The sequence below is a fragment of the Sparus aurata genome, chromosome 18, assembly GCF_900880675.1.
Source record: "Sparus aurata chromosome 18, fSpaAur1.1, whole genome shotgun sequence".
In the NCBI taxonomy this organism is placed as follows: domain Eukaryota; kingdom Metazoa; phylum Chordata; class Actinopteri; order Spariformes; family Sparidae; genus Sparus; species Sparus aurata.
The window spans coordinates 7,373,487-7,399,708 of NC_044204.1; the positions used below are offsets into that span (position 1 = coordinate 7,373,487).

Below are 26,222 nucleotides of genomic sequence, written 5' to 3' on the forward strand. Positions count from 1 at the left end.
GTGATGAGGGGGGGAACTTCTAAGCTTCTTGTTCAGGATCCCCCCTGCTTCAGATTTGGGGCTTGTAGGGAGGAGAGGGAGGAGTGGAGGGTCCCCGCTCTTCTGATGCCCTCAAACTTTCCACTGGGCCTGATTCTTTGACTGCAGTAAGCTGACTGTAATCAGCCACAAACATATTTAATAAAAAAAAATTTAAAAACACTTTAAAGAAGACAGACAGAACTGCCATTTGCTTATTATGCGAGGTAATGGACTAGACTTAAATCATCCTCAGGCAGGTTTTAATTGAAGTAAAGGTGTTAAAATATACAGAGAAAAACACATACATGTAAAGATTGTGACGTACTGAGGCTTGTGTGTTTATCTGTAATATGCAGTAAATACAATATATTTTCAAAGAATCTGTAACTTTAGGCCTGTTTAATAATTTCTTTAAAATTATCAGGAAAGCACATTACTTTTACACAGCCATTTACCATCTTTGCTATGAAAGCATGCCTTATAAGTCCCTGTAAGCCTAAAAATGTTAAAAGCAAGTTTCTTTAAATATTTCAATTCAAGCTAAATGGAAGTTTAAAAAAAAAAAAAAGTGTAAAATGCAACTACTGTCTGATGAAAGGTAGGGAAAAAGAGCGACATGAGGTCAGCTCCTTTATGGAGGTAATCAGAGTTGTCTTCCTGTCTATTCTCCCCTATTCACACAGCCTGGCGTTCATTCCAAAAGTGAAACTGGACACCAAGGGTTTTGTTATGGGTTTACAGCTCTGGAGGATGAGGAGACAAACAAGACGGTGCAGAAAAACAAGGCTGCTGTGTTTCCCCCCTGGAGTTGTGGCACTGCTGTTATACTTACTCTGAAGTCAGAGAAAGAGTTTATGTGAAAAGTGAGACATGATTTTTCCTGAGTGTTGCCTCTGTGACCGAGATAGTGGTTTGATTGCTGAGTCATGTGTTAAAACTAATTAAACAAGTTTGTGAGGTTATACAATTGACAAGCCCGACCACAGAAAAGAAAGAGCCAAGGCTGCGGGTAGATATCATGTCTGCAATTGGGAAACTACTGAATTTGTAGCCAGGAGGACTTTTGCAAGTCAGTGGAACTGCACCAATACGATTTGAAGCGAAGGAAAGGTCCAATTCATTCTTCTGTGATTGTAAATAACTTATTGCAATGAGAGCACACTTAGACAACAACCAGACATGTAACATATGGTATATCTGCCAGCATGTGTGTAAGACTAACATCTGCATTTTAAGAGAAGATTCATCAATCAATAATCATAATTATATAATGTAATTAAAATAGGCTTTTGAAATCACTCAGAAACATTTCCAGGCCTACTCAGCTTTACCTAATGTAGTCTTTTCATTTCCATCTGTCTGTGGATAAAGTGGTCAACATGATTATGTTTACATGCTACCACAGTCTAATAGAATTAAGTGATGAAGATACCAAGGGTAGCTACTGGGCAGAGTTAACGCAGATGACACAATCCAAGGATGATAAAGCACCAACGTTTCCATAACACCACTCCTCTTAACAGTCAGTAAAATGTGCGTTTGTTTTTGTTACTTTATTACCATACCTGTTTTAATTGATGCTGTATAGACACTGGTCTTCTTCAAACTGAGTTAATAAGTACTTCTCTGCCTCTCCTTTGGCAAACACACTGACCTGAGGCCAGCTGGACTGATTAAAATGTAAATTCACAAAAATATTCGATCAATCCAGGACTATCAAAAACATTTTTTCATATCATACATACATACAAAAGGCGTTCAGCCCGCAGCCTGTTAGTGGTGAGTCGATTTTAAGAAACTTTGAGTCTAACGTAACACCAGCCGTGGTTCTGAAGTATTTACGGACATTTGGACCATCACAAAAGTCTAGCATAAACTCAGCCAGTGGGTAGGCTACCTCGTAACATACATCCATTTCAATTTTAGTTAGTTTATCATTCTATGGTTTGGAGGGATGACAAATACTCTGGTGTCTCTGTTCGAATTGAAAACATCACTGGTATTGAACTTTTATTGTTTTTCTCTGTTGTTCTTGCCTTTAGGTAGGTTCATGGTTGGTTTGTTTTTGCAGCGCCCCCCATCACTGGTTGCTAGAAGTGACAAGTAAGACTGTGTTTCGCTGCCCACAGCATTTAATTCCGAGGCTACTAAAATGATTCTCTCTGTGTACGAAGGCTACTAAACCATCGTTATTTTGGTGCCGCTGCTCAGATGAAAAACATCGGTTATCTTAGTACAATATTTTTGCATCTTTCAAGCAGAGTTATGTTTAGGTCATTACTGGACAACTTTTATGACGTGTACTTGTGTGTGTTTTTTAGTTTGAGTTAAGTTATGAGACAGGAGTCAATGATGGAGAGTTAGCCTTATCGCGACTGGCTACAACATGTTTCTCGCTGATTGGAGCATTAGCAATAGGCTTACCAGCTACAGCAGTTGTGCTCTGCTCTGACGCACCAGGCCAACGGATTCCCTTTGAGTGAATGTCAGGTTATTAGAGAGGATCTCTGGCCTTAGTTTTCTCTGGTACGAGTCAGACTTTGTTGGCGGCTTTTTACCTTTTTAGCTGTTCACATCAGAAGTGGCTATATTATTGAACTAGTGAAAAAATGGTTGGCAAACATTGCTATACAATATTAACAGTTTGTATCCACCATCCTCCAGGTTCCCTTTGTGAATGACAAATACAGACTACTGCCACCTGCTGGTATGGAGGGTTATTTCCTCTCACAAGGGGCAGAATGTGAAAACCCTTCTGAAGATATTTTAGGAGAGTTTATGAGTACAACATTTTAAATCCAAGCACCTCGGTCAAAAATGAGTATTCTTGTGTCAGTCCTAAAACTGATCTGAGACCCAGTAGAAAACAAAAGAGGAGAAAAATAAGAAAAATTTAAATCTGGAAAGGCCGGACCTGAATATTTGCAAGGCAACATGGGTGTTTAGGAGGATCAAAAACAGCTTAATGAAAGACCCCTCAAAGGTCAAAATATCGCTGCAAGTCCACCTGTCAGTCGACCCCACAGCAGACTCAAAAGTCCACTGATAGCGCAGGAGACTCAAGTCTATCTATCTGTGTCTGGTGAGGATCTTGAGATTGAAGGGGTGGGGGTCATCAGGAAAGGAAGGAGGAGTAGGTTTGGAGGGTGGAAGGGTGAGCAAACTGGCACCTGGCAGGTTAACCTTCCCCATGGCACTGGGGATGGGATGGAGGCTTTGGTGGAAGGGAGGGTTGGAACTTCCACCCGCAACTGGCTGACTGATGTAAAAAAAAAGAAAAAGAAAGTCCCACATGACCCCCACCCTGTTGCCCCCCAGCTGAGAAGAGCCGGACGGGACTAAAGCCCCCCATTGTTGTCCCCTCACACAGGATCACCAAGGCCCCGGCCGTGAGCGAGAGACGGGGGGTTGGAAATAGGATGGGGCTGGTATGGGAGGGGGTGAGAATAGTGTGAGTGTGTGTGTGTGTGTGTGGGGGGGGGGGGGGGGTCAGCTCAAACACAATCGTGTGATAGGACTTGGCCCTATCTAATCAAGGGCAGGAGGTCACTTCCGAACAACTGGGCAATAAAAGATTATTTCTAGCCACATAACAGAGGAGCCGTTGGAGGGGGGAGGGGGGAGTACGAGAGGGAAAGGGGAAGACGGGAGGGAGTGAGAGAGCGTTGAGGGGGGAAGGGTGGCTGTCTGTGAGGAGAGGAAGTGAATTGAAAAAAGCCAGCAGACGGGAACCATCTGTCTGGATGCATAGCCTGATCTAAAAAAAAAAGAGAGGGAATCAAGGGGGGAAGGTGGATAAAGGACGAGCTAACTAAAAAAAACAAACACACACAAAAACGTCTATCGGTACTATGGATCAGTTACTGTTATTTTTATCTAATGTGCATGTGTGATGCTTTTTGTTGTCTTTGGTTAAGATATCAAAGGGGAGAACAGAACAAATGGAATGCAGTAAACACACAAAACTGTCCCCTGGGGCAGTTAAAAGAGGAACAAGGACGTGATCTTGTCAGGGTTAGGCTATGTGAGAAAAAGTTAAAGCAGCTCAGAAGACACTGAGGTATCGGAAATGTACTTGACTATGAAAGCACAACTCTTGTGGACTTTTCAGTTTTTCATTTTTTTCGAATCTGAGGAGGTGATTTTTTTTTTTTTTTATGCAATGCAGGCTCTGTTTTATGTAATTCTATCACAGTGTTGCAATTTTCTTAAATTTTCCCGAGTATAAACTGCTGTCTTTCGTAGTCTCTTAAACCATTCTGAGCACATGTAGGGATCAAATCTAATGACTCTTGACAACTGGCTGTTTCCAGCAACAGTCTCCACTATGAGCAACACTGAGACAAACACCCGGCTGATTTAATTAGCCAGTGGAATACAAAATCAAAAGCAAGACCACTGGGGCCTATGAGAGCTGGCAGGGGCTTCTGCGCTAACTTCGCAGGAAGGAAGTTACACTCTGAATACTGACGAGTCAATCGCACTGATGAATAAGGAGCCATTGATCAATTGCAAAACCCGTCTGAAGTCAAAATAACGGCCGGCCATTAATTACAAAAGGAGCCGACTGAATGATTGCCAAAGGTCGTGTATTGTATTGATCCATGTGCCTCTTCTTCCTCCTCCTCCTCCTCCTCCTCTTCCTCATCATCATCCCCTCCAACTGGCCTTTGTCCATAAAATGGCAGACAAAGGCAAGAGAGAGGAAGGAGGCTCGGAGAAGAATGCCGTATCAGATAGCTAGTAACACATAGCAGTTTAGAGGAGGGGGGTGTGAAAGTTTTACACTTAAGTTCCTGTGGGTGTGTGAGCCCAGGAGCACATGCTCAAGAGGCTCAAGCCCCAATGAAACACCTCCATCTTGAATAGCCCTCGACACCTGATAAAACAAAGGGTCATCCCCGCAGGCTCTTTATGGCTCCTGAGGAGGAAGGAGGCCGCTAAACGACTGTCTGTCCAATGACACGCTGCAAGTCTGACAAACAGGAAGCAGCCGTTTGCATCTGAATGTTGTTTTCTACAGCACATGTTCATCCAGATTCTTCCCTACCGACCGACTGAATGAGTCATTTTGTTTCATTCTTACTTTATCAATGGTGGTATGTTGTGGTTTCTTTCTTGTGAAAAATGTACGTATTGGAAGTCCCTTACAGCAAAAGCGTCCGCTAAATGCCCTAAATGTAAATGTAAGTGTAAATTCTGGGTTCGAGCTATGGTTGCTGAGATTTCTGACTGAACTCAAACACAGGGAGACGCATTTTAATGTTGCTTTTGCTGCTCAAAACACTTAAGTCACATTCGAAGTGGAGTCGAGTTCAAAACTCAACAACAACATGTCTTTCCAGGAACTACGTCCCGCTTAATTTGGCTAATCTGCAGACCGCTGTCAACACTGCTCATGGGGACAATTTCTTAAATTAAAAAGAGAGCAGTTCCACATGAAAAGCGTTGACAGTGAGGTCTATGGATTGTCATTTCTGCAACGTGGTTTCATATCTTGTAATGTCATTTTTCGAATGCAGCCAGCACCACATCCCGCTCGATCCTGTGCTTGTGGGCTAAAGAGAGGGAAGAGTTTATCCAGGAACTAAACTGTCATCTAATCTTCCAGAACAGGACTCGATGAGATCTTCCAGATATACTTTCTGCACAAACTAGAAGTCGAACCGAGGAGCAGCAGTTAGTCAAGTTTACGCTCTTCAGTCTTCAGCTACTTTGACCTCTTTGACAGCCACAGTTTTCTGATGTCGAGTTAAAAAATGTTTGTGACAATTTGACAAAATCATCTCGCTGTTAAGTGAAAAGGATCTCCAGGTTGTGGATGATTTCCAAGTTAAATTGAAGGACGACATGTTCCTCTTTGGTTTGAGAACATTCTTCCATCCAAACCTTTTCAGAGCCTGTCATATAAACTTAGAAATGCACAGCAGTCGAGGCGAACTAAACGCTGCTTTACGAAGATGTTTACATTTTGGATTTACACGATTTTCCCCCCAACAACTGCGGCACACTGTATTTTTCTAGTATTTAAAACAAAGTGAATTATATGCTCTCTTTAGTGTGTTATAGCTACTTCATATGTTCTGAATGTCACTGTAATCCTGTGTCCTAAACCCATCATCTCTCACATGTAGCTCCAGCACATCGACGTTGTCCAAAAACCGGAATATCTGAGGAGATAACTTCCATAAACTTTGGTCATCGTTCTGAAGTCCACAAAAGCCGCCTACCTCTCCAGAATCTACCCACCCCACATTTCCCCTGATTGCTAATTTCTATTTATATGCCATGAGGGGAAATAATGAAAACCAGATGAGGAGGCGGAGGAAAGCTGAGGCAGGCCTTTTCGGTGATGAATGCTGTGGAGGAGGATGACTGTTTATAGAGTATCCTGCTCCATCGCGGCTGTGCCGGCAGCGGTGCCCTGGCTACGAAAAAGGACTGCCCCGGTAGGATGTGTGGGTTGGAGGTTCCACCATGACTCACTTGGTAGTCATGCGTCTTTGCACTTGTATGGCCCCCAAAAAAACCCAAAGCTGCAGCAAAGGGACCCGCCAAGCCTGACAACTCCAAATAGCATTACGTGGGCGTGTGGAGCAGCTAAATTTACCCTGAAACAAGTGCAAGGAGGAGGAGGAGGAGGGGCAGGTTGTGACCATTTCTACCATTGAATTACTTAATACTGACTCAGATTTCACATTTTTTCACAGTGGAGTGGCAAGTCCAGTGATGAGTACCATGTGACGCACTTACAGAACCGTTCACGTGGCAGGGTGACTGAAAAGAGAAAGGAACTACCCCTGGGCCTTCAAATGTTATTTTAGACACCTCCGCTGATTAGATCGGAGATTTAGGAGACATGTTGAGGACTTAGCAGGGCCAACTTCTGGAAATGGTGGGAGTAGGATCTGTTTCCTTATTTGGCTTAGGCTGGAAAATATCAAGTAAACACTGTCTTCCTGTTCACCGCCTTCTGAATACAGTTTAGATCTCCTCCACCCCCTCCCCCATCCATACAGGGGAACCAAAGTGAAACCTGAAAAAAGGCCTCCTATTGTTTGCCATTATCCAGGAGCCAGGAGCAAATGGGGATCGGATTGCAGCACTGAAAGGTAACAGGAAATTGACAAATCGCTAATCCACTCTATACTATTCAGGGCAACAAAAGGTACATTCCACCAAAAAGGGGGGAAAGAAAGGCACATTAAGTGCAGAAGGTCCATTTGGAGGGATGGTTCATTTAATGCAAACTGGTGACAAACTGTAAGAGGGCCGCGTGCTGGTCAGTCCGGGTGAAAACCTGGTCAGCTAAGAGACAAAAGCGACGAGATACTTCCTCTGTGCTCATGTTTGGCATTAGCTTCTTTTCTGTTTTTAGCGCTGGAAACTCCTCAAAGCCGCTGCAGCTTTCAAAACACCGAACGCAGAGATCCAAGGCGTGTTGCACAGAGCACCTGAGGGCATCACATGTGGCTGATTATTGATGCGCTTGTGTTGTTTTCTTGCCAACACTGCAGTTTCCCAAACTTAAGCCACTGTATATTTTCTCCTTTGTCTCAGAGAGATTCCTGGTCACAGTTTGTGTTTCCCCCAACTGTTGGCATTTCTGGCTGACCAACCAACTTTCAAAGTGATGATCTCATCCCCTGGGGGCCCGAAGGTGGAGAAGGGGGTTGGCTGGAGTGGGTGTCAGTGGGGCTGGGGGGTGGACTGGTCAGCGGAATTCCCAAGTGATAAATTCACTGACAAAAAGAGGCGGCCAAATGGGGGGCGAGGGGGGGGGTTTAGTGCAGGAACCACGCCATAAAAGCCCAGCATTGATAGCCCCGGTTTATTATCTTTGAACAGGTGGTACTCGTAATGGTCACTCTCATTTCTCAAGGCATACACTGGAGACCATTTGGGAGTTTGGGAACATCCTGATCTAGCTGCGTTAAAGCCCGGGGAGTAAACTACAGCACATAGTTTCGTGGTGACTTGTTTTCTTGGTTTTAGGAGGAGACTTACTTCCTGCGAGCACAACTCGTGGATAATGGAAACGTGGAGGACGTGTTGATGCTAGCAGCTTTGGGGCTAATTGTGTCAATGACCTATATTGTTTAGCTTTCAAAGTTAGCAAGGAGAATCACAGCAAAGGAGCCCTCCAGGAATGTAAACAGTCACATTTGGAGCTAAAAGCTGTTTCTACTCACTGTTGAAAATTTCCACCAGGGATTCCACACCCAGCGTGAACACACACACACACACACACCCACACACACACAGACAACAGTGATTTGCTGTTTGCCAGTGAACTCGTGAAAATTGACCCACCTATCCTGAGAAAGCAGCCCCGTCTTTCATTCCTCAAGCCAACCTCTTTCTCAACAATTCAATCAAGACACCAGACAGTGCTATTTTTCATTAATTAATATATTTTCTGCATTAAAGTTAACATAGTTTTCTTTTGTGCCACCCTTTAATTTTTCAGTAAGTATTTGATATTTTGTTATATTCAGACATGAGTAAATTTAAGACCATCTCTTGCAATAAATATCATAAAATAATAGAGCTTCACATAATAAATATTTTTTACAACAAAAAAAAAATGTTTTAAACAGACATTTTTTCTTTTAAAAAATAGCCAGAATTCCTCTTATGGATTTTGAGCATACAATTTACACAAGATTAAAGAAACAAACAAACAAAAACAAACAAAAAAAAAAACATGGGAGAATGCCACAGAATGTGTATGAAGAGTTCAGATTGGTGGAAGGAGAGAAACATATCCAAGTGAAGAAAAAAAAAATACTATGAGATGGATGTGCTTTCGTTAATGCAACATGAGCATAAGAACCACGGTTTTAGTGTGGCAGCAACCAATAAATTCAAACATACCTGCTTGCTATGAATACCAGGTAACAGCTACATAATTGCCCTATAGTAGATCGTCCTTCACAGATTTGGTGAGAGGCAGCTCCCGCCGGGCGCACAGACCCGGAGCAAACTGCCTACCTAAAACGGAAGAAAAACTTTTCATATATATAAAAAAAAAATAGTGTTAATGAGGAGCTGAGGATAGACATAGAAACAGTTAAGGCAAACACTGGTCTGTAAAAACATGGTCCTGATCCAGAGAAAATAAAAAATAAAAATAATCGAGTGGTTTTCGTTACTCCTTTGCTTAGCTCCTTAGGGTTCCGCAGCGAGGAGGGGAGGCGGGTGGGAGGTGCTTAGAATGTTTGATAAACATTAATTTGTGACTATCATCATCATTATCATTGTCATCATAAAATCCACATCAAGAGTCTCCCGCACACACGCAATCACAAACACACAGGGGCGATCAGGAGGGTTTTTCCTGGGTCTGTGAGGCCCAGCTCTCCAGTTTGCAATAGACAGTGTTCGAGTTCTTGCAGCGACAGCCGGGCCTTTTAACCTGGTCGTAGCAGCCCTGGCACGCCTTCAGACACCCCTTGACAGGTGGGTAGCATAGCAGACAGGGGAAGAGTACCGACATTAATCCCATGCACAGGAAACGAGAGCAGCAGTGGGAGCGTGACAGCGAGCAGGGGTGGTCAGCACATGAGTCCCCCTCATCGTCATTGGAGCAGTGGTAGAAGATGCCTTTAACCAGGCACATGCACGTGCCGTGCTCCAGCGCGCTCTCAGCTGAGCAGAGGCACTGGCCGTTGCATGCCAGACATGACGGCAGGCTCCTGGGAGCCGTGCAGTCACTGCACTTGCACTTCCCACAGCGCTCACAGATGAACTGGTGCCCGGCTGCAGCCACCACCAAGTTGCCAGAGCTAGAAAAGTCTGATTTCCCTTTGCCCTGGGGCTTGAGTGGTGCCTCTAGTGGAGGCTGGTGGAAGTGAGGTCCCTGCTGGGGCTGTAAGAGGGTCTTGGGCTTGGGCTGAGTCCGAACAGGCCGCTCCGCTCTGTGGTTGTGCTGTAAGCTCATGCCAGGCCTGGTGGGGGGCGAGCGTGCCAAGAGTCCCTGCTCAGAGGAGGCACTGCTGTTGCTCCCTGAACTGGCGGCACTTCCTGTGCTAGTGGAGCGGCTGAGCCCCGGCACCCGGGACCCACCGTACTGCTGTCCCCCGGCCACTACCACCACACCACCCCCGACATGATGGTGGTGACCTGACGGCCGGTGCTCATAATTGTTGTTCACATTGACGAGGATGACCTCGTGAGTCCTCTCCTGCTTGTCCTGGGGCCTGGGGGCCATGCGGGGCGCAGGGGGCCTCCGTACCACCGAGGGCCCCTCGGTATACTCGTTGTTGGAGCGGATGGCCTTGATTTGGTCCAGGGAGAGAATGGCGGCATGCTGGAGCTCCCGCTCGTAATCCGACCTCTGCCTGCTCTCTAGGGAAGGCTGCTGGATCACCACTAATGAACCGCCGGGGCCATGTTGACTTTGGAGCTCCATCTGGGGGGATCACCACTTCCGACATTCACCGTGGACTTGGCATGCATCGGAAAACCTGCCAGAGGGGGGAAGAGAGACCGGGGAGAGACAAAGGAGAAGAAGGGAGGGAGGGGACATGATCAGAGAGGGCCAAAACATGGCAAAACTGGCAAACACACACTTTCCTGAAGGAGAGTGGGTTCACATGATTCTCAGGTCGTTTCAGATTAAAACACAGTCAGTTTCAAATCATTATCATTGCTCCTAAACAATAACATCCTAACTGTTGCACAGCAGCAGAAATAACAAGTTTCAACAGACATTATCATTCAAAGAGGAATGAGCAGCAGATGTATTTTAATATTTTGCTGGTGTGTTGGAACGTATTCCAGCCTCAGTGTTTTCATCCTGTCAACAGGACAATATGTCACTTTTGATTCCGTTAAGTGAGGCAACCCGGGGGAAGAAGTTGTCTATTAACAAGACTTTTTGTACCTTCCTCCCCAATACGCACAAATCTAAACTTCAGCAAGCCCTACAAATACTTCCCCTCCTCATTTACATTTGTATGACTAGTTAACATTTAAATGCACCGCGGCGACGAATTGAGGACGCGATCCAAGGGAACTAAATGAGCTGCCTCACTTAGTATTCTATTACTACACCAAAAAGGATTTCAGGGAAACGGGGACAAAAGTAGAGCAGGGGAAGGAAAAAAAAACAAAAAACAGAAACCTAAAGGTCAGACCGAGTTCCGACAAAATACAGACTGTGTATAAAAAAATAATAATAATACAAAAAATAAATGCGAAGCGAGCGCTTGAAAGTTTGCCGGATTACAACTTCACATTATGTGAAGCATTATGTGGAGGATTTATTTACGAATGGACATGAACATGCCAGGATCAGCAGCAGGAATTTGATCCTATGAAGCAGCTCCGGCACACACGAGGCCAAAAAAACCTCCTCTGTAAGCAGAAAAAACAAACAACAACAACAAAAACATGAAGCCCCGTGATACACACACACACAGCTCACACTGCAGCCACACACACTCCTGCCCTCCTTCTGCAAATTATTTAGTTTGAATAAATGTGCGCGTCAAAGGAGCGCACTACAACATAGATGATCTGCGTGGAGAGAGTTCAGAGGAGGAGACGTCGTGCGCAGTGATAAAAGCAGGATCCTTTAAAAAACGCTCAGACGTCAAGAAACATTTAGAGGACTCATCCAAATAGACGGGAGGGGGGGAGAAACTTATGAATGAAAACAACCGCCGTGGGGGGAAGGGTGTTTGTTACAGCAGGAGCCGCGGCGGAAGGACGGGAAACGTAGAAATCCATCAACTGCATCAGCTAATGAATTTAACCCGCTGCGGGTGCGCTTCTTTTTTTTTTTTTCTTTCTCTCCGTGCCAAACGCACAGAAAATGACACGGAGAGTCCGGGGCTGCGTGCAGCAGTGTGACACAACGTTTGCGGGCCCTCTCGCTCCAGCGGCGCGCACTGACTTGCGCTACTATCGCTCAATAAATGGCGTAAAAGCACAATAAGAGACGTTAAACAAGTGCACGGCGGCGAGGGGGATACGTACCTATATGCAACCGTCCATAACGTCGAATCCATCAACCGGATAGCCTATCAAAACTCCATCCAGAAAAGGAACAGTGCAATGTCCAAGCGTAGACTATGCGGTCTGCTGCATAACATTTACAGCCTGTTAATCCAAGTGCGACTGTATCCCTGTGCGTTATTCCCTTCTCCTCGGTCGGTGTAGCAGGGGTTCAGCGCGGGTCACGCCTGCATTCGTCCCAGGATGAAATAAAGTAAATCCACGGCGGAGCTCGGATGGAAGAGGGGCTGCGCACTCGAGAGGCCGATCTTCAGGCAAGACAACCCAGTTACAGAACTCCCGCAGGAGTAGTTGTAAAGATGGAAGAGGGAGCGTTTTTTTTTTAAACAAAAAAAAAAAACGTCTCGGGAGAGTAAAAAAAAAATCAAACAAGAGCGAGCTTAAATCCAAGAGTTTCTCCGCTGCGTGTCTGTGCCGGGGATCGAGCTCTGAGAGTCCCGGCTCTTACTTGTTGTTGCGGGTGAATGTGCGCTCGAGTTACGCAGCGTCGTTGGCTCGCAGGCAGCGGTACGCTCTCTCCAGCTCTGCGGGCCTGTTCAGCTCTGAATGAATGGGAACCCAGGGCTCAGTGTTTGCTCGACAAGCCAACTCCCATTGGCCGTTCACTCCACTGAAAAAGGATACATCGCATCCGCTCCTGATTCATTGGGCAGATGTGGAAGGCCGGGCGATAGAGATGTGTGCACTAGTTAAGGTGGAACGGGCTTTTTTTATTTGGCGTTGGCTCGAAGAGGGGGCGCGGGGAAGACATAACGACGAGTTTCCACTCTGTCGGGTTATGAATAATGGTGTGAATGAGTTTAATTTCACTAATAAACGCGCCGTTTATGTATATACTCGCTGATTTGTCACTTCTGGTGCACACACACGTTAAAAAGACAAGTACATGCACATTTAGATCCTCATATGAATATGTTTCACTCTGCTTTTAACATATGAAGTGAATGAAAGCGTGATGTAAGCCATTGGAAGCCCTAACACGCATATTATTTATAGTAATACACACTAATTAAGATAAAACATAAAGGTAATATAAATAAAACATGCTGTATTTTTGCTAACTAACTTAAATGCTTTATCACTGCAGCTCTGTGATGAGAAGTGAAGGCTGTTAAATGCCCTAAATGTGTTTAAATGAGAGTTCTGAGACTATTTAAACGTGTTGTGGAAACTGAACTGACTGAGTTAAAGTGATGGAGTCTGAGATTGATCTCAAATTAATAGAAAATGGTTCATAATCAGAGATCTAGGGACCTCCAAGGGTCCTTAACACGGTGAGGCATTTAAAGGTAATAAAACTAGCCTTTTTGTATTGATCACTTACTAGAGACAGCCACATATGAAATCGTTATGACAACGTTTAAAGGACATTAAAGTGAATCTGGACTCTATTAAAACGCACCGAGGCAGCTGCACAGACAACTGTGTCATTTTATAGACATTTCGGGGAGTAAACATCAACAGGATGTCTTCTCTCCTCTCTGGAATGTTCCCATTACGCACGGACGCATGTCATCAGAGGAAAGGTAACGTGTCGCGATGAGCCTGCAGCCGGCGTGACGCTCTCATGTGGACGTTTTCCCATCATTTCAAGTTTCATGGGCTTTTTTTTTTTTTTGACTGGATGGGGGGGTGGGGGTGATACTGGTGGTGGTGGTGGTTACTGGAGAGGGGGTTTAATCCAGGACCACCTTAAGAAAAAAGCAACCCTGCAGCCGGGGGAAAGACTCTCCCCCTCCTCCCCTCACTCCAGACCTCCCCCCTCCCCCTCCCCTCTGTTCCTGACTGTCTGGTTTGATTGGTGTCGCGGATGCGCTACATCCGGATCCATGAGAAAAGGAAGTTCAATACAAAGTCAATTTATCCTATTCAAATGGAAAAATCAATAGATGAAAGACCTCCAGCGCTATTCAGGGTCGGCAAATGCTCCAGAAAAAGAGCACGCTGTTAGAGTTAACGGACTGTTGCAGCGACTCTGTGGCGCAGGGAAGAAATTCAGCTTCTTGGTGATAAAGCAAATCCTGGTAGACCGACAGATGGCCGCCTGGATCCCTGCTCTTAGTGGTCGGAAGTGCGGATGGAAATCTCACGATTACAGCAATTAGCTGATTTTCCATGCATGGATGTGATGAATATACCAGCCGTGGCTGTGTTCCTCCCCGTGGATGTGAGGCAACAGTTCCACAAACTAATGGTTTAGGATCCATCAGGGGTCCCCAAATATAATTATAATTATTTACTTAATTTTTTTTAAATTAATTACTAATTGTACTTTCTAACTCCAGAGATGTTCCTGCAATGGAGCACGTGTGATATTCTGATTAGAGGGATCATGCTTTCCACCATCAGTGTTATCAGTCTTTACAACCTGGGATTTAATGCAATCTTTGTCAATTGCAATCAGTGGAGGTGTGTTTTTGAAGAGCAAGAGATACTCCGGGTCCCTCCGCCTTTCACGCAGCCTCATTCAAGCACTTCACCAGCAACTTTCTTGGTGCATTTGTAAATTAGATGCATTCGCAAATATGTGCTCCAAATGATTTGACGTCATCGCTTTAAATCAGATTTCATTGTTTTAAAAACAGAGAAAAAACCCCCCAAGAAAGCAGATATAGCAGATACAGTATCCTATATAACATCAAGCAGTGTCGAGCGCTTTATCCAAGCGTCTGTCCTAATCTAAGATTAGAACAGGCACATTGTCAGTCGCTGAAGGCTGAGCTGACACAGGCCAGTCTTAAGCTCCAGTCCAACCCTGCGCCCAGAAAAACACACTTTTAAACCACGAAACAATCTTAGCATTATGTTAGCCGAGAATGACATGGTTTTGACAGCAGGTTCCCTCTTATGTTAAATATCACCAGTGTTTATTCGCTTTTTCATGACTGTTTTGTTTTTTGTTCCTTTGGTTCTCTTTTGTTAACTTGCTCATAAAAAGGCAACCAGAGGCAACAACACATACATAATTTATTTATTACATTGTTAATCTTGTACATGATCAAACACGACAACAGTTCATGAAAAATACACTTTCTTTTTGGCATGATGTGTTTGCCAGTAACGAACCACAACCACATTTAAGATAGAAACTCGGAACAACAGCAACAACAGAAAAGAAATCAACCTTTCAGTGAGCTTTTGGTATTTCCTATCAGTTTCTTCTCCTATGTTTGCGCTTGTCTAGCAGAAAACCTTTGCGTTTGAAATAATACTCGAGTTGCGAGGACAGGGGTTCCTCAGCAATGTGGTCAGAAGAAGCACAGGCGGCTGTGCTGCTGCTGATAGCTGATGTATGACTGGATGAGAGAGTCGGGGATCCGCGGCTTCACGGCATTCAGGGCGCTTTCAAAGTGTCTGGCCTCGACGTGCTGAGCTTTGATGTCCTCTTGTAGGGCCAGGAGGGCGGCCTCTCTGCATACTGCCGTTATCTGGGACAGGAAACAGACACAGATATTCAGCTGTCAGGGCAGAGCTTAACACCACCGCATCATGTGAGCGCAGGCTGATGGCCCTCAGCGACAGGACACTGAGAGGGAGATGTGTTGCGGTGATGGAAAAGCACTTTATTTATCTCTCTCAGGGAAATGCACTGAAACATCAAAAGCGTCGCAGCACACAGAGGGACAGACACGAGCAGGACCCGCTCGAATCAAACTGCAAATAATCCCTACACACTGTGCCGAACAGAGACGGGTGACAGAAATCCGTCGTGACCGCCCGTGCACTGCAAGTAAAGATGGAAAGAAAACTCATATAATAACAATTTTATGATACAGATGACATTAGGATGCATCCATCCCTTTGACTCTGTGTAAAGCCATGTACAGTAATTGTAATGTATTGTTATTCAACTCCGCAACCACTCCTGTATATTGTATTTATTCAAGTCCCATGAATATGTTTGAACTGGCTGGTTTATCACAGATATACTGGTTTTGGTATATATATCATCGGTTACGTCACAATATGAAAACCTTTGTTTTCAGAGATTATGATACAGAAAAAAGATGCGTAGGGTAATTACATTTCCCAGTGAAGTTTAGTGTTTCAGTGCGCTGCTCTCATTTTGGATAATAAGGTTTATTGATAAACAGTACAACCTCAGCAGCTGTTGTCGACACATGCTGGGGCAAATGTTTTTCCGATTCTTTATTCTTCAGAGTCAGGGAATCACACTGGACACCACTCATTTGCATCAAGTGGCCTCAACCTCAACATCATATTTTTTCGAGGTCAACAAAGGTTTATGTATGAGCATTACCTTACAATCCCCTAATGGATACGTTTATAATTTGGAAGGAGCTGGCACAGAGTCGCAAGACAATGTTCTACGATCCAGTTTGGAAAAGAGAGAGGACATTTAGTTTAGGCCCCTGGACACAAAAGTGTATCTCTTTATCTCATTCGCTGTTGTATGTGGCCGAATAATTCTTGTTGGGACATAAGTTAACTCAAGCTAACAAGGACGTCTAATGACGATAGAAATAGCAGCCATGAAAAAGAACTGGGCATCAACGTGCAACATATAGGTAGAAAAGCTGCTTCTGCTTGATTTGATTTAACTAATATTATTATTTTTAGTGTTCTTAAAAACTAGCCTACAGTCAAATTTGAGTAAAAGTAAAGGTACCCGGTTACTTCAGCGTTACTTCCATACAAATAGTACTTATAAATGTATTAAAGTCAAAATGTACTGCTATCATGCCATCTGCCATGCAACAAGTAACTAAAATGATCAAATAAATGTAATGAGGATAAAGTAAAATATGTGCCTCCAACATGTAGTGGTGTGGAAGTATAAAGTAGCAGAAAATGGAAGTACTCAAGGAAAACTTGTACTGAATGACTTAATGCTCGACCGTTTCTAGAGTGTAAATAGCGTACTCTTACTGCAGCCTCCTTACTACAGTACTGTGGCAATTATGTAACGTCTGACATGGAGGAGTGCTGCGGTAATTTCACAGGTGACCTTTGGGAGAGATTCTGCACGCGGCGGAGGAGTGACTCACTTCCGAATTGGTGGCGATGGCTGATGAAGGCCAGGCACCTTTCCCAGCAGTGCCACCCTCCTCCCTTTCTAGAAACGCGGCTTTGTTCTGAGCCGGGGCAGCTTACACAACTCCCTCCAACAACAGGCTCGCAGGAAACTATTCGCCTGTACAGCCACTGATAACGTCAGGTGGGAGGTTAGTGGGACAGGCAGTCATGTGGTGCAGCAGCGCAGTGGAATAGTGAACAGTGAAAGTATGCATGTAGAGCAGTGTGGGTGCGCTGAAATTGTTCAGTGGACCGGAGCGCCGCTGGTCGCTGCCCCTCCCTCTACAGCTGCACTGACACACTGCGTGACATGCAAGATGATACTGAGGACTCACATGTGCAGTAGAGTGGAATAGTTTACAGCTATTATGCATGTTTCACTGTCCATTGACACTGGATGTGAGGGCCTGCTGTTTTGCACCTTACCAATGAATACATACCATTAAATCAAATAATGTCTGCATGCCAGTTAAATGGTCACAGATTGAAAAACTGTGCATTTACAATGATGTGCAAGCCTGTGCTTGAGGCTAATCATGGCTGTTTATTTTCAAGTTTTAGTTTCTAAAAAACAAAACGACCTCTTATGATTCAAAAAATGCTGAAGGTCTGATTACAAAATGACACTTTGTTGGCTAAACAAGACATAAGGCTTGACCTAGCTATAGTTGTATTCTTTAAGGAGATAGAATGTAGGCTACAAGTCATCTGGCTAATGGCTGCAAAGTTAGCATATGTATTACTGCTTTAGTACGGTTCATCCTGCTCACCACCCAAGTCCACTATTTTATGCTGTTGTCTGCTTGTTTGCTGAGTAGCATACACATTTAACTAACAGTTTGTTGTGATATTAAATAACGTGGGATGGAAGAGGTACAAGATTATAGGCCAAATAGTAGTTGGTAGCTAATGTAGCTAGCTCACAAATGTAAGCAAGTAAGCATTGCCAGGCTCTTTTCGTTTGCCTTTGCAGTCCAGTCAACAGAATAAAATGTTGGCATTGTGCAACTCTAAAAACTGTGGATGTGTTAAATTTGTCTCATACGTATCATACAACCATGTCTACAATATGTTTCACGTCAAAAGCCAGAAATAGGTATTTTTAATGAAAGGATGGGATATGTTCCTGCAGTACTGTGGAAACAGGACCAGGTGAAAGCAAACCACGATGCTTCCTAACCCTAACCAGGTGATTTTCATGCCTAAACTGAACTACAGCATTAGCACAATGTTCGACAGCACAAAATCACAAATTGAAACGAAAGAAACATAAAGTTGCATGTCCATTGGCAACATGTATTCAGGCGATTAGGTTGGCCTGTGTCTGATAACCCTGCACAATAAACTAGACTCTCTTTAAAAGAAAAAAAAGAGGAAAGTAATTGGACAAAATTGCATTTTATTGATAAAATAAGGAAATATTTTTTTTTTGATTTTTGTAATGGACAAGTCGTGAGTAGGTTATGGCTGGGCTAGTGTGCAAAATGTTAAGAAGAAGAAAATGTAGTGTCCTCACTGAGATCAGCTGTAGGCAAGTAAGGAGGAGGGGATAACAGATTTTACTGTCAAAAAGGATAATTTTTTTTTTGCCAGTTTGCTTGGTTTTCTGTGCAGCTAGTTAGGCTATTAAGGCCCAGTCAGCCGACTCTTTCAACTGAGGGCATTCATGAATAAAGAGTTTTTCATGAATTTTTTATGCATCAAAGTATCCGGAGCTCGAAGTGAAAAGTCCTTTTCCCAGACTGTGCATATCAAGTGTAGAAAGAAAAATTGAAAAAAAACTGCATTGATTTTGAGTTGCCTATCTATAAAAATATAGTTGGTGAAACAAATATCATTCTAGGACTAATATTCTTTAACAGCATTCAAATGCACAAGATTTAAGTCCGAATTTTAAATCACCACATCTTGAATTAAACACATACAATACATTTAGTGGAAACAGGAACAAATAACAGCAGAGGTCGTCAACTGATAAAGCACATGACAGTAATGTTTTTTTGTTTTTTTTTTCAAGGCTGGAGGCTAAAATGACGGGAGATAGCCGCTTGAATGTGCTCTGCTAGCATGCGCCGCTCGGGACAGGTGCTTTGCAGATGTCAGGATGTTGAGGCCTGCTTCCCCCCTCCCGTCCTTTTTTCTGTTTCAAGCCAATGTGCAACGTGATTTAAGCAGGGTAAACACACGGGACCGGGTTAATTCTGTATGAGGGTTTCCCATCATTCAAGTCATTTAGGCCTGTCAGTAATAATGATGCAAAACAATGAGGCCGTGTAGCCCCGGTCCCCTGTTTACAAACGCAGCGAGGGCGAGCGGGCGGAGGAAAAAAAACGAGTGAGTGCGTGGGAGAGCGAGAGGGATGCCACATGTTGAACAATGTGATTTAGTGTTGTTTCCAAGCAACATCCATAAACAGGAACAGACAAACTTCACTGCACAATCACCCAGTAATTTCGTATTTACGTTGAAACTCGACTTACAGGACATGTGAGCCTCCCCCCGTGCCTCTGTCTCCTGATTCAACAGTTAATAATTATTTGGTTCTTTACTTCCAAGACACCCCTTTGGGTTTATTAAAAACAGGGAGGAAGTACACACACACACACACACACACACACACAGGCCCCCACATTCATGCTGGCTGGGTTTATGAGCTGGTCTGTGAAGGCGATCAACAAGTCAATGTTTCCTGCTGTGTGTTTGCCCGTACAGGCCTTGAAAAAAGAAAACTAAAGCCACAAAGGCAAACAGGGTGAGCGAAAGAGCCAGTTTGTTTGTAAACGTGAAGGCATTCCTACAGCGGAGCGAAAAAATCCAGCGCCGACCCCCCCGCCTCGAGTCCAGCACCACCGTGATACCCCTCACCCCCCCAAAATAAAGAAAACAACCTACCACCCCCTAAAGATGGGCCCCCCGCACTTCTGAGGGAAAAAGAGTAGGAAGGAGAAAACTGCAGAAGCACAGAAATGTGTGTGTGTGTGTGTGTTTGTGTGTGTGTGTGTGTGTGTGTGTGTGCCGGGAGGGGGGGGGGGCAAGAGTGCTGACTTGTGGCAGGCCAAATAAATTATAGATCTCTCTCTCTCTCTCTCTCTCTTCTTAAAATTTTTATTGCGATGCAGACTTTATTTTTCATTCCCTTCATAAATTATGTCAGCAATCACTTAAATATATGGCGGGGGCTGAGCTGATGCATTGCAGTGGCCGCTCTCTGGTGATGTGGGCGAGCTCAGAGTTCCTGGACGTGGCACGCCGCCAGTCGTAAAAAAGGCAAAGCAAACGAAAAGAAGAAGAAGAAGAAGAAGAAAAAAAAAAAAAAAGTCATCATCAAGAGCCTCTCAGTTTGGAGACGGGCTAAAAAAGTTGCTGACTCAAGATGACCCTCGCAAAAGTGAGCCTGAGAGTGAGTCAAAGAGAGAGAGAGAGGTTTGGATGAAGAAGCAAAAAGTGTTTAGAGTTGCGATTTGTACAATAAGCTCTTCCATCGCAACTGGTTCAGGTTAAACGGTAACGCCTGTGACTGACTCATAGGAGTATTCGCTGAATCATTCTCTTCATATTATCATTCAGCAGACTTTAAATTGAGCTGGGGATGCGGGGAGACAGTCTGAGTGGATGGTGGGCACACAAAAAGGTCAGGACCGTCACGCCAGAATCCAGGGTGGTAAGGTTTTTGGCAACAAAAACACTTTGGTTGAAGATATTTTTAGTTCAAGAAACACTCACAGAATTTAATTTATAGGATTCACTTTGGTTACGGAAAGGTAGACAATGTCATTTTGGACAACATGGAGGCAAATTTTCCATTTCACTGTCAAAATGTTGTCACGTCTTTGTGGAAACGCTGCGATACTGGGCCGGATGTTCTGCTTTGGTCTCTGACATTGGAAACACTTGTTCCTTAACATTCAAATTGTAAACCATAATCAGGTTGTTGGTTTTTGTTTTTTTTTGCCTAAACCTGACCAAACTTTGACTAGTGTCAGGTCAGACACAAACAGTGTAACAGTGATTGTACATTTGTTTTTGAACGATAATAACAATGAACCCTGGTGTTTAGTTTGCATTTTGAGGGTCCTCAAGTCCCTTTACAAATAATTAAGTATGTCCAGTTGGAGTAGGTTTCCAATGAGTCCGTTTCAGATCTGAGGAAAAGTGTTAGATCCATGAATCAGTCCTCTACTGGTGGCTGGTGACTGTTGTAGGAGGAACTTCACAGTTATCGACTTGATTCATGTCAAGGCTATGTTTTTATACGGCCCAATTATTCCAAGACTGCGTGAAAGCTTTACAATTTGCGCAACGCACAAGAGTACAGAGTAGACGAGAAGTAGCAGCGGTACAAAAACAATATGGAGAACATCAATCTAATATAAATAAGGGACATAAAACTATAATATTTATTTCATCGCCTCTTGTCCTAACCAGAAGAATAAACCTCCTTCCTCCACCACATCCACCACCAGCAGCAATGTCCGGAATCCCTGTGTCAGTCATTCCACCTTCATAAAATGTCAGCAGAGCCTCTTAAACCGCAGAGCTTTTTAAAATGGGTTGCTGGAAAAGTGATAGATATCCAATTGGAGCGCCCGTCACATCCTTGTTTCCACATATTCCTCTAATGACAAGTTTCCCCTGGTGGTTCTCAAACCCCTCTGAAACCAAGCCTCCCATTAAAGTACACACACACACACACACACACACACTCTTATTATTAAAGACTTAAATCTACGCTAGGACATCTTTAAGTCTCGCTGAACATTTGTAACCATTACTCTTCAGAATCGCTGTCAGTAACCGTGGTGAGATGGTGAGACGGGGGGTCAGGCCACCATAATAACATGTTCTCTGGAGGCTGGCGATCACATTTACCTCCGCTGTCTGTTGGTCATTTAATGCAGGCAGGAAAAGTCCTTTAGATCCTTTCGATCATTCAGTGTAGTAAAGGTTTCGCTTGTTTCGATATAATGTTTCAAAATACGGTTTTATGCATGCTGAAATCAACTTCCAGTTTATCCTTCAGAGGGCAGATGAGCGCTGAATGAAACAGTTTAGTGTACAAGAAGAAGAAGAATGCGGTCTTGAGCGAATGGAAGGTTGGTCGACCTCCTGAAAAATCCACTTAAACCGAAACTCTCACCAAAAAGCAACCAAGGCTTTATTTGGGATTGAATATGAGTCAAACCTTCGTGTGAAAGCATAATTACGATGAAAGAGGCACTTTTAAGATTTACCGTAGTTTCGGTTTTGGGCACGTTAATTTTGAACGGGAGTGCATGGAGCAGGACATGCTAGCATCAAAATCGCTATTTTTAGAACACTAAGAAGGCTCGACAGCACAGCAGCTAACGTGAGTAGTTCAAAAACGTTCTTTTTCATAAACTCTGTGTACACAAACAATGTTCTCAATGCTCTTGTTCATGAGTAGAGACCCTGGTGATACTATGAGCAAAGTTTCATGTTGTGTCGAGCCTTCTTAGTGTTCTAAAAATAGCGATTTTGATGCTAGCATGCACTCCCGTTCAAAATTAACGTGCCCAAAACCGAAACTACGGTAAATCTTAAAAGTGCCTCTTTCGTCGTAATTATGAATTTACACAAAGGTTTGACTCATATTCAATCCCAAATAAAGCCTCGGTTGCTTTTTGGCGAGAGTTTCGCTTTAAACAGACAAGAGTCAAAGCACAAAAAAAATACAAGAAGTTCAACGTAATAATCTAACTGATAATCTTACCTCTAAGTATGTTTCAGACTTGACACTGGTCAGTGGTTTTCCTTCTGGTTATGTAGGGGTATTACAGTTCGGGTTGCGTAAGTGTCCGAGCTTGTGGTGAACTTCCTGTGAGCTTTATAATCCATGCCTAGTGGCAAAACACTCTCAAGCAGCGCGTTTGGCTTCGCCGGTCATCACACCTTTTAGTCCACGTAATAACATCTGTCGCCTGGCTTCGACCTCCTCTGCCACCGCCGTGATGTCGTCTGCTGTTTGTTTGATTTACTCTTTTGATCTTTCACTATTGCCGTCTAAACGCTCACTTTTACAGCACTATGTAAAGAGAAATCACAAGGCAGGTTACGTCAATTTAAGATTTATAGACCACACGCGTACATTGCAAAAAGGATTTCTTACGTGCTTCAGCAAGGTTTTTATTAGCATCTTTTACTAATCAAACGTAAGCGCACCATTGGAAACAGACTCTAGACTGAGCTCATGTATAATATTGGTTTCATTTGAGTTTATTTTTAATGTACTCTTATTCTTTATTGGGCGTTGTTCTTTGTGATTACTCCTTAAACACTTTGTATTTTGTATATTTCACTCATATTCAATACTATTGTTTCTATTGTTCTAAAAAACTGGGCCCAGTGTACCGTATTTTGTATCAGTGTCCGATTTAAAATGTTAGTATTGAGACGGATGGAAATCGGTCAGAGAAACCATTTTAATATGGCTATGATGTTAAGAAGGGCATGTGCGGGCCACATTTTGCTCAGGCCTGCAGGCCCTCGCTCGCCTCCCATGCTCCCAGCCATTAGGGTGCCACAACACGAAACCCTGGATACAACAGTGGCCTTTATGCTCTACTGGTGCACCGTATTTCCCTCTGTAGCCACAACTACACCCTATCACGCTGCCTGAATGTACACAGGCGATAGCACTTTGGATGCAAGCACGTATGCAGAGTGATATACTACAGCGCGTCCAGCACTGTATGTGAGGTCCTGTTGTCCTTGTAAGATAAGGCAACACACAACTTTTAACAACCCTAGAGAGGAAATTAGGTCACCGTAGCAGCGAACGGTAACAAGATAGAGCGAAGAATAACAGAATACAAATAGGAACATAGCAAAGCGGGGGTAACATAAACACACCCAACACTTTTTAGCACTTAGCAGAAATAAACGAGTGGAATAAAAAGTCAGGAGTATCAACGTTTTGATGGGAGTGCAAAAGGGTGATTGTGACAACTTTTAGCATTCACTTCAGAAGGACGTGTGTAAACAGGTGCATTAAAAATGGAAATATCCTGTACCGTGTGTCAGAATTACTTAAGAGAAATGAAAAATAAACAAAAAATTCAACTCAACTGTGTGCCACAAACACACTGTACACCAAACACACAAAAATGCAGTGATCCGCAAACCCAGAGGATCACAACGACACCTGACGTGCGTCCTACACATTAACACCAAAAGAACTGCGTGAATCTGTCTTCCTTTTCCCGCAGAATCCCCCCAGAAGGAGGTGAGAAGTGGCGCATGCCATGAATCAACCTGCTCAGTGCGACGGAAATAAACCCTTCTGTAGAGGTGGAGGGGGTGAAAGAAAAAAAAAAGCTTGCGACTGCTGGCAGCGCATGCCAACGTTCTCGGGTCGAATCTGTCCGGTGTACTTTTTCGCTTCCTACTTCAACAAAGGTGCTCAGTGAGTGTATCAGACGGCCTTAATGAAGGGCTTGTTAGCCAGGCTACCGGCAGCAGATCCACTAGACCCAAAGTGTGTGTTTACTATCAATCCGCCCTTGTGTCTACAGCAGGCTACATCCAGTGCTCTCCCTCCTCCCTGCTGCTTCAACCCCCTCCCCTCACACACAAACGGCCACAGTTACAGGAGCAAACACCCCCCCCCCCCACAAAACCTCTCCTCCATCACTCCACAAGTCCTGCACACATACGCTATAGTGCACACACACTCCCAGCACACTGCACTTGCTTACATACAGTTCATAATGCTCTGAACATGCATTTGCGCACGTGTTTACACGCTCATACCGAACAGCCTGCACTTGCAGGACCACACAGATAAGGTTTATATGTACTGACACACACTGTGCACCTACACACATGCTACACTGGAATGTGTAAGCACACATTCATACACAGGTAGAAATGCGTGTACTTATACACACACATTAGTAACCCTAATTGGTACACGCCTTCATGCAAACATGTACAATCTCTCATGAGAAGGTCTTAAACAGCAAACACATGAATGTTTGCTTGATGAACAGTTAAACACTCAGCCAGAAGCTGAAAACGCTTATTGTCTGATTACCTTTGCCAAGGAAGTCAGGTTTTCATATGTTTGTTTGTTTGTTGGCTTGTCAGCAGGATTACACAAAAGCAACAACACATTTCTTCAAAACTTGAATAAAGGGTGGTTGTTAGAAAAAATAGATCCCATTAACTTTTAGTGTGGATCGAGATAAAGGGACTAATAATGGATTTTCTTTTTCAATAAAATGCAAAAAGAAAGCAACTATTATTGCTGAAACTTTAATGATAAGACAGGTGCAGGAACAGAATCTTGTCACCATGCAGGCAAGACTTCAAAGCGCAGACAGCAAAAAAAAAAAAAAAAAAAAGCGCTAAATTTTAATCACAATTTCCCAGAGTGATGTCTTCAAGACTAAGGTGACGTCCTGAAATGGCTTTTCTTGTCCGACCGACGATCCGCAATGTATTTTTCACAGTTGGAACTAGTTTATCTGTTGCATTTTAGAACTTGACCGATAAATAAATCTCCGGTATCTGCATACATATGTTGTGCACCAATATTAAGCCTCTTTTTTAGAGATTATAATGCAGAAAAAGATGCTTGGGGTCATTTATAGTTATAACTAATACAATCTACTAGTACAGTGCACTGGTGTCATCTTGGACAATATACTCAATGATAAACTGTAAAAAATTCTGCTATTGTCACATGTTTGATAACAACTGTTATGGGATCACCACGATAATTGTGTGTATACTGGCTGATATATCTAGATCTGAATATTTTACCCACAGTTGGTTGGGCATCAACCCCAAAAAGCCAAGTATTAGTCAGTCTCTATCGCCCTTTTGCTTAAAAACTGACTGATAATCTGTTATTAAAATATTTATTGCCAGCAGGAAAAAAAACATAATGATCATGTAATGGTTTAAGCTCTGCTGTGCAGGAAAAAAGTAAAAATGATAAACAGCACTCTGCTGATCTTGATGTCACGGAAAATGATGACATCCATTGTGGTAATCGAATGCTAGACCCCGAGGTAAAGGTCGAGTTACACAAACAACACTGTAGACTCCAGAACATCAGACCAGAAAACACACAATCCAACGTGCATAACTTGCTGGGGAGCTGACATCTAAAGCCA

General features: G+C 43.6%; 2 protein-coding genes across 2 annotated transcripts in view; both read right to left on the reverse strand.

Moving 5' to 3' along the window:
• Positions 1-8,415: 8,415 nt before the first annotated feature.
• Positions 8,416-12,698, reverse strand: spry1 (sprouty homolog 1, antagonist of FGF signaling (Drosophila)). Its single transcript, XM_030397345.1, has 2 exons — positions 12,007-12,698; positions 8,416-10,490 (listed from the first exon to the last, which is right to left on the reverse strand). Exon 2 carries the CDS (start codon positions 10,433-10,435, stop codon positions 9,347-9,349), a length of 1,089 nt encoding a protein of 362 aa, XP_030253205.1. The 5' UTR covers positions 10,436-10,490; positions 12,007-12,698; the 3' UTR covers positions 8,416-9,346.
• Positions 12,699-14,993: 2,295 nt separating this feature from the next.
• afg2a (AAA ATPase AFG2A) overlaps positions 14,994-26,222 on the reverse strand; it is a 119,160-nt gene continuing 107,931 nt past the window's right edge. Inside the window, exon 17 of the mRNA XM_030396667.1 lies at positions 14,994-15,473. Within this exon, the coding sequence (XP_030252527.1) occupies positions 15,294-15,473 (180 nt within the window). The 3' untranslated portion in view covers positions 14,994-15,293. The remainder of the gene's footprint in view (positions 15,474-26,222) is intronic.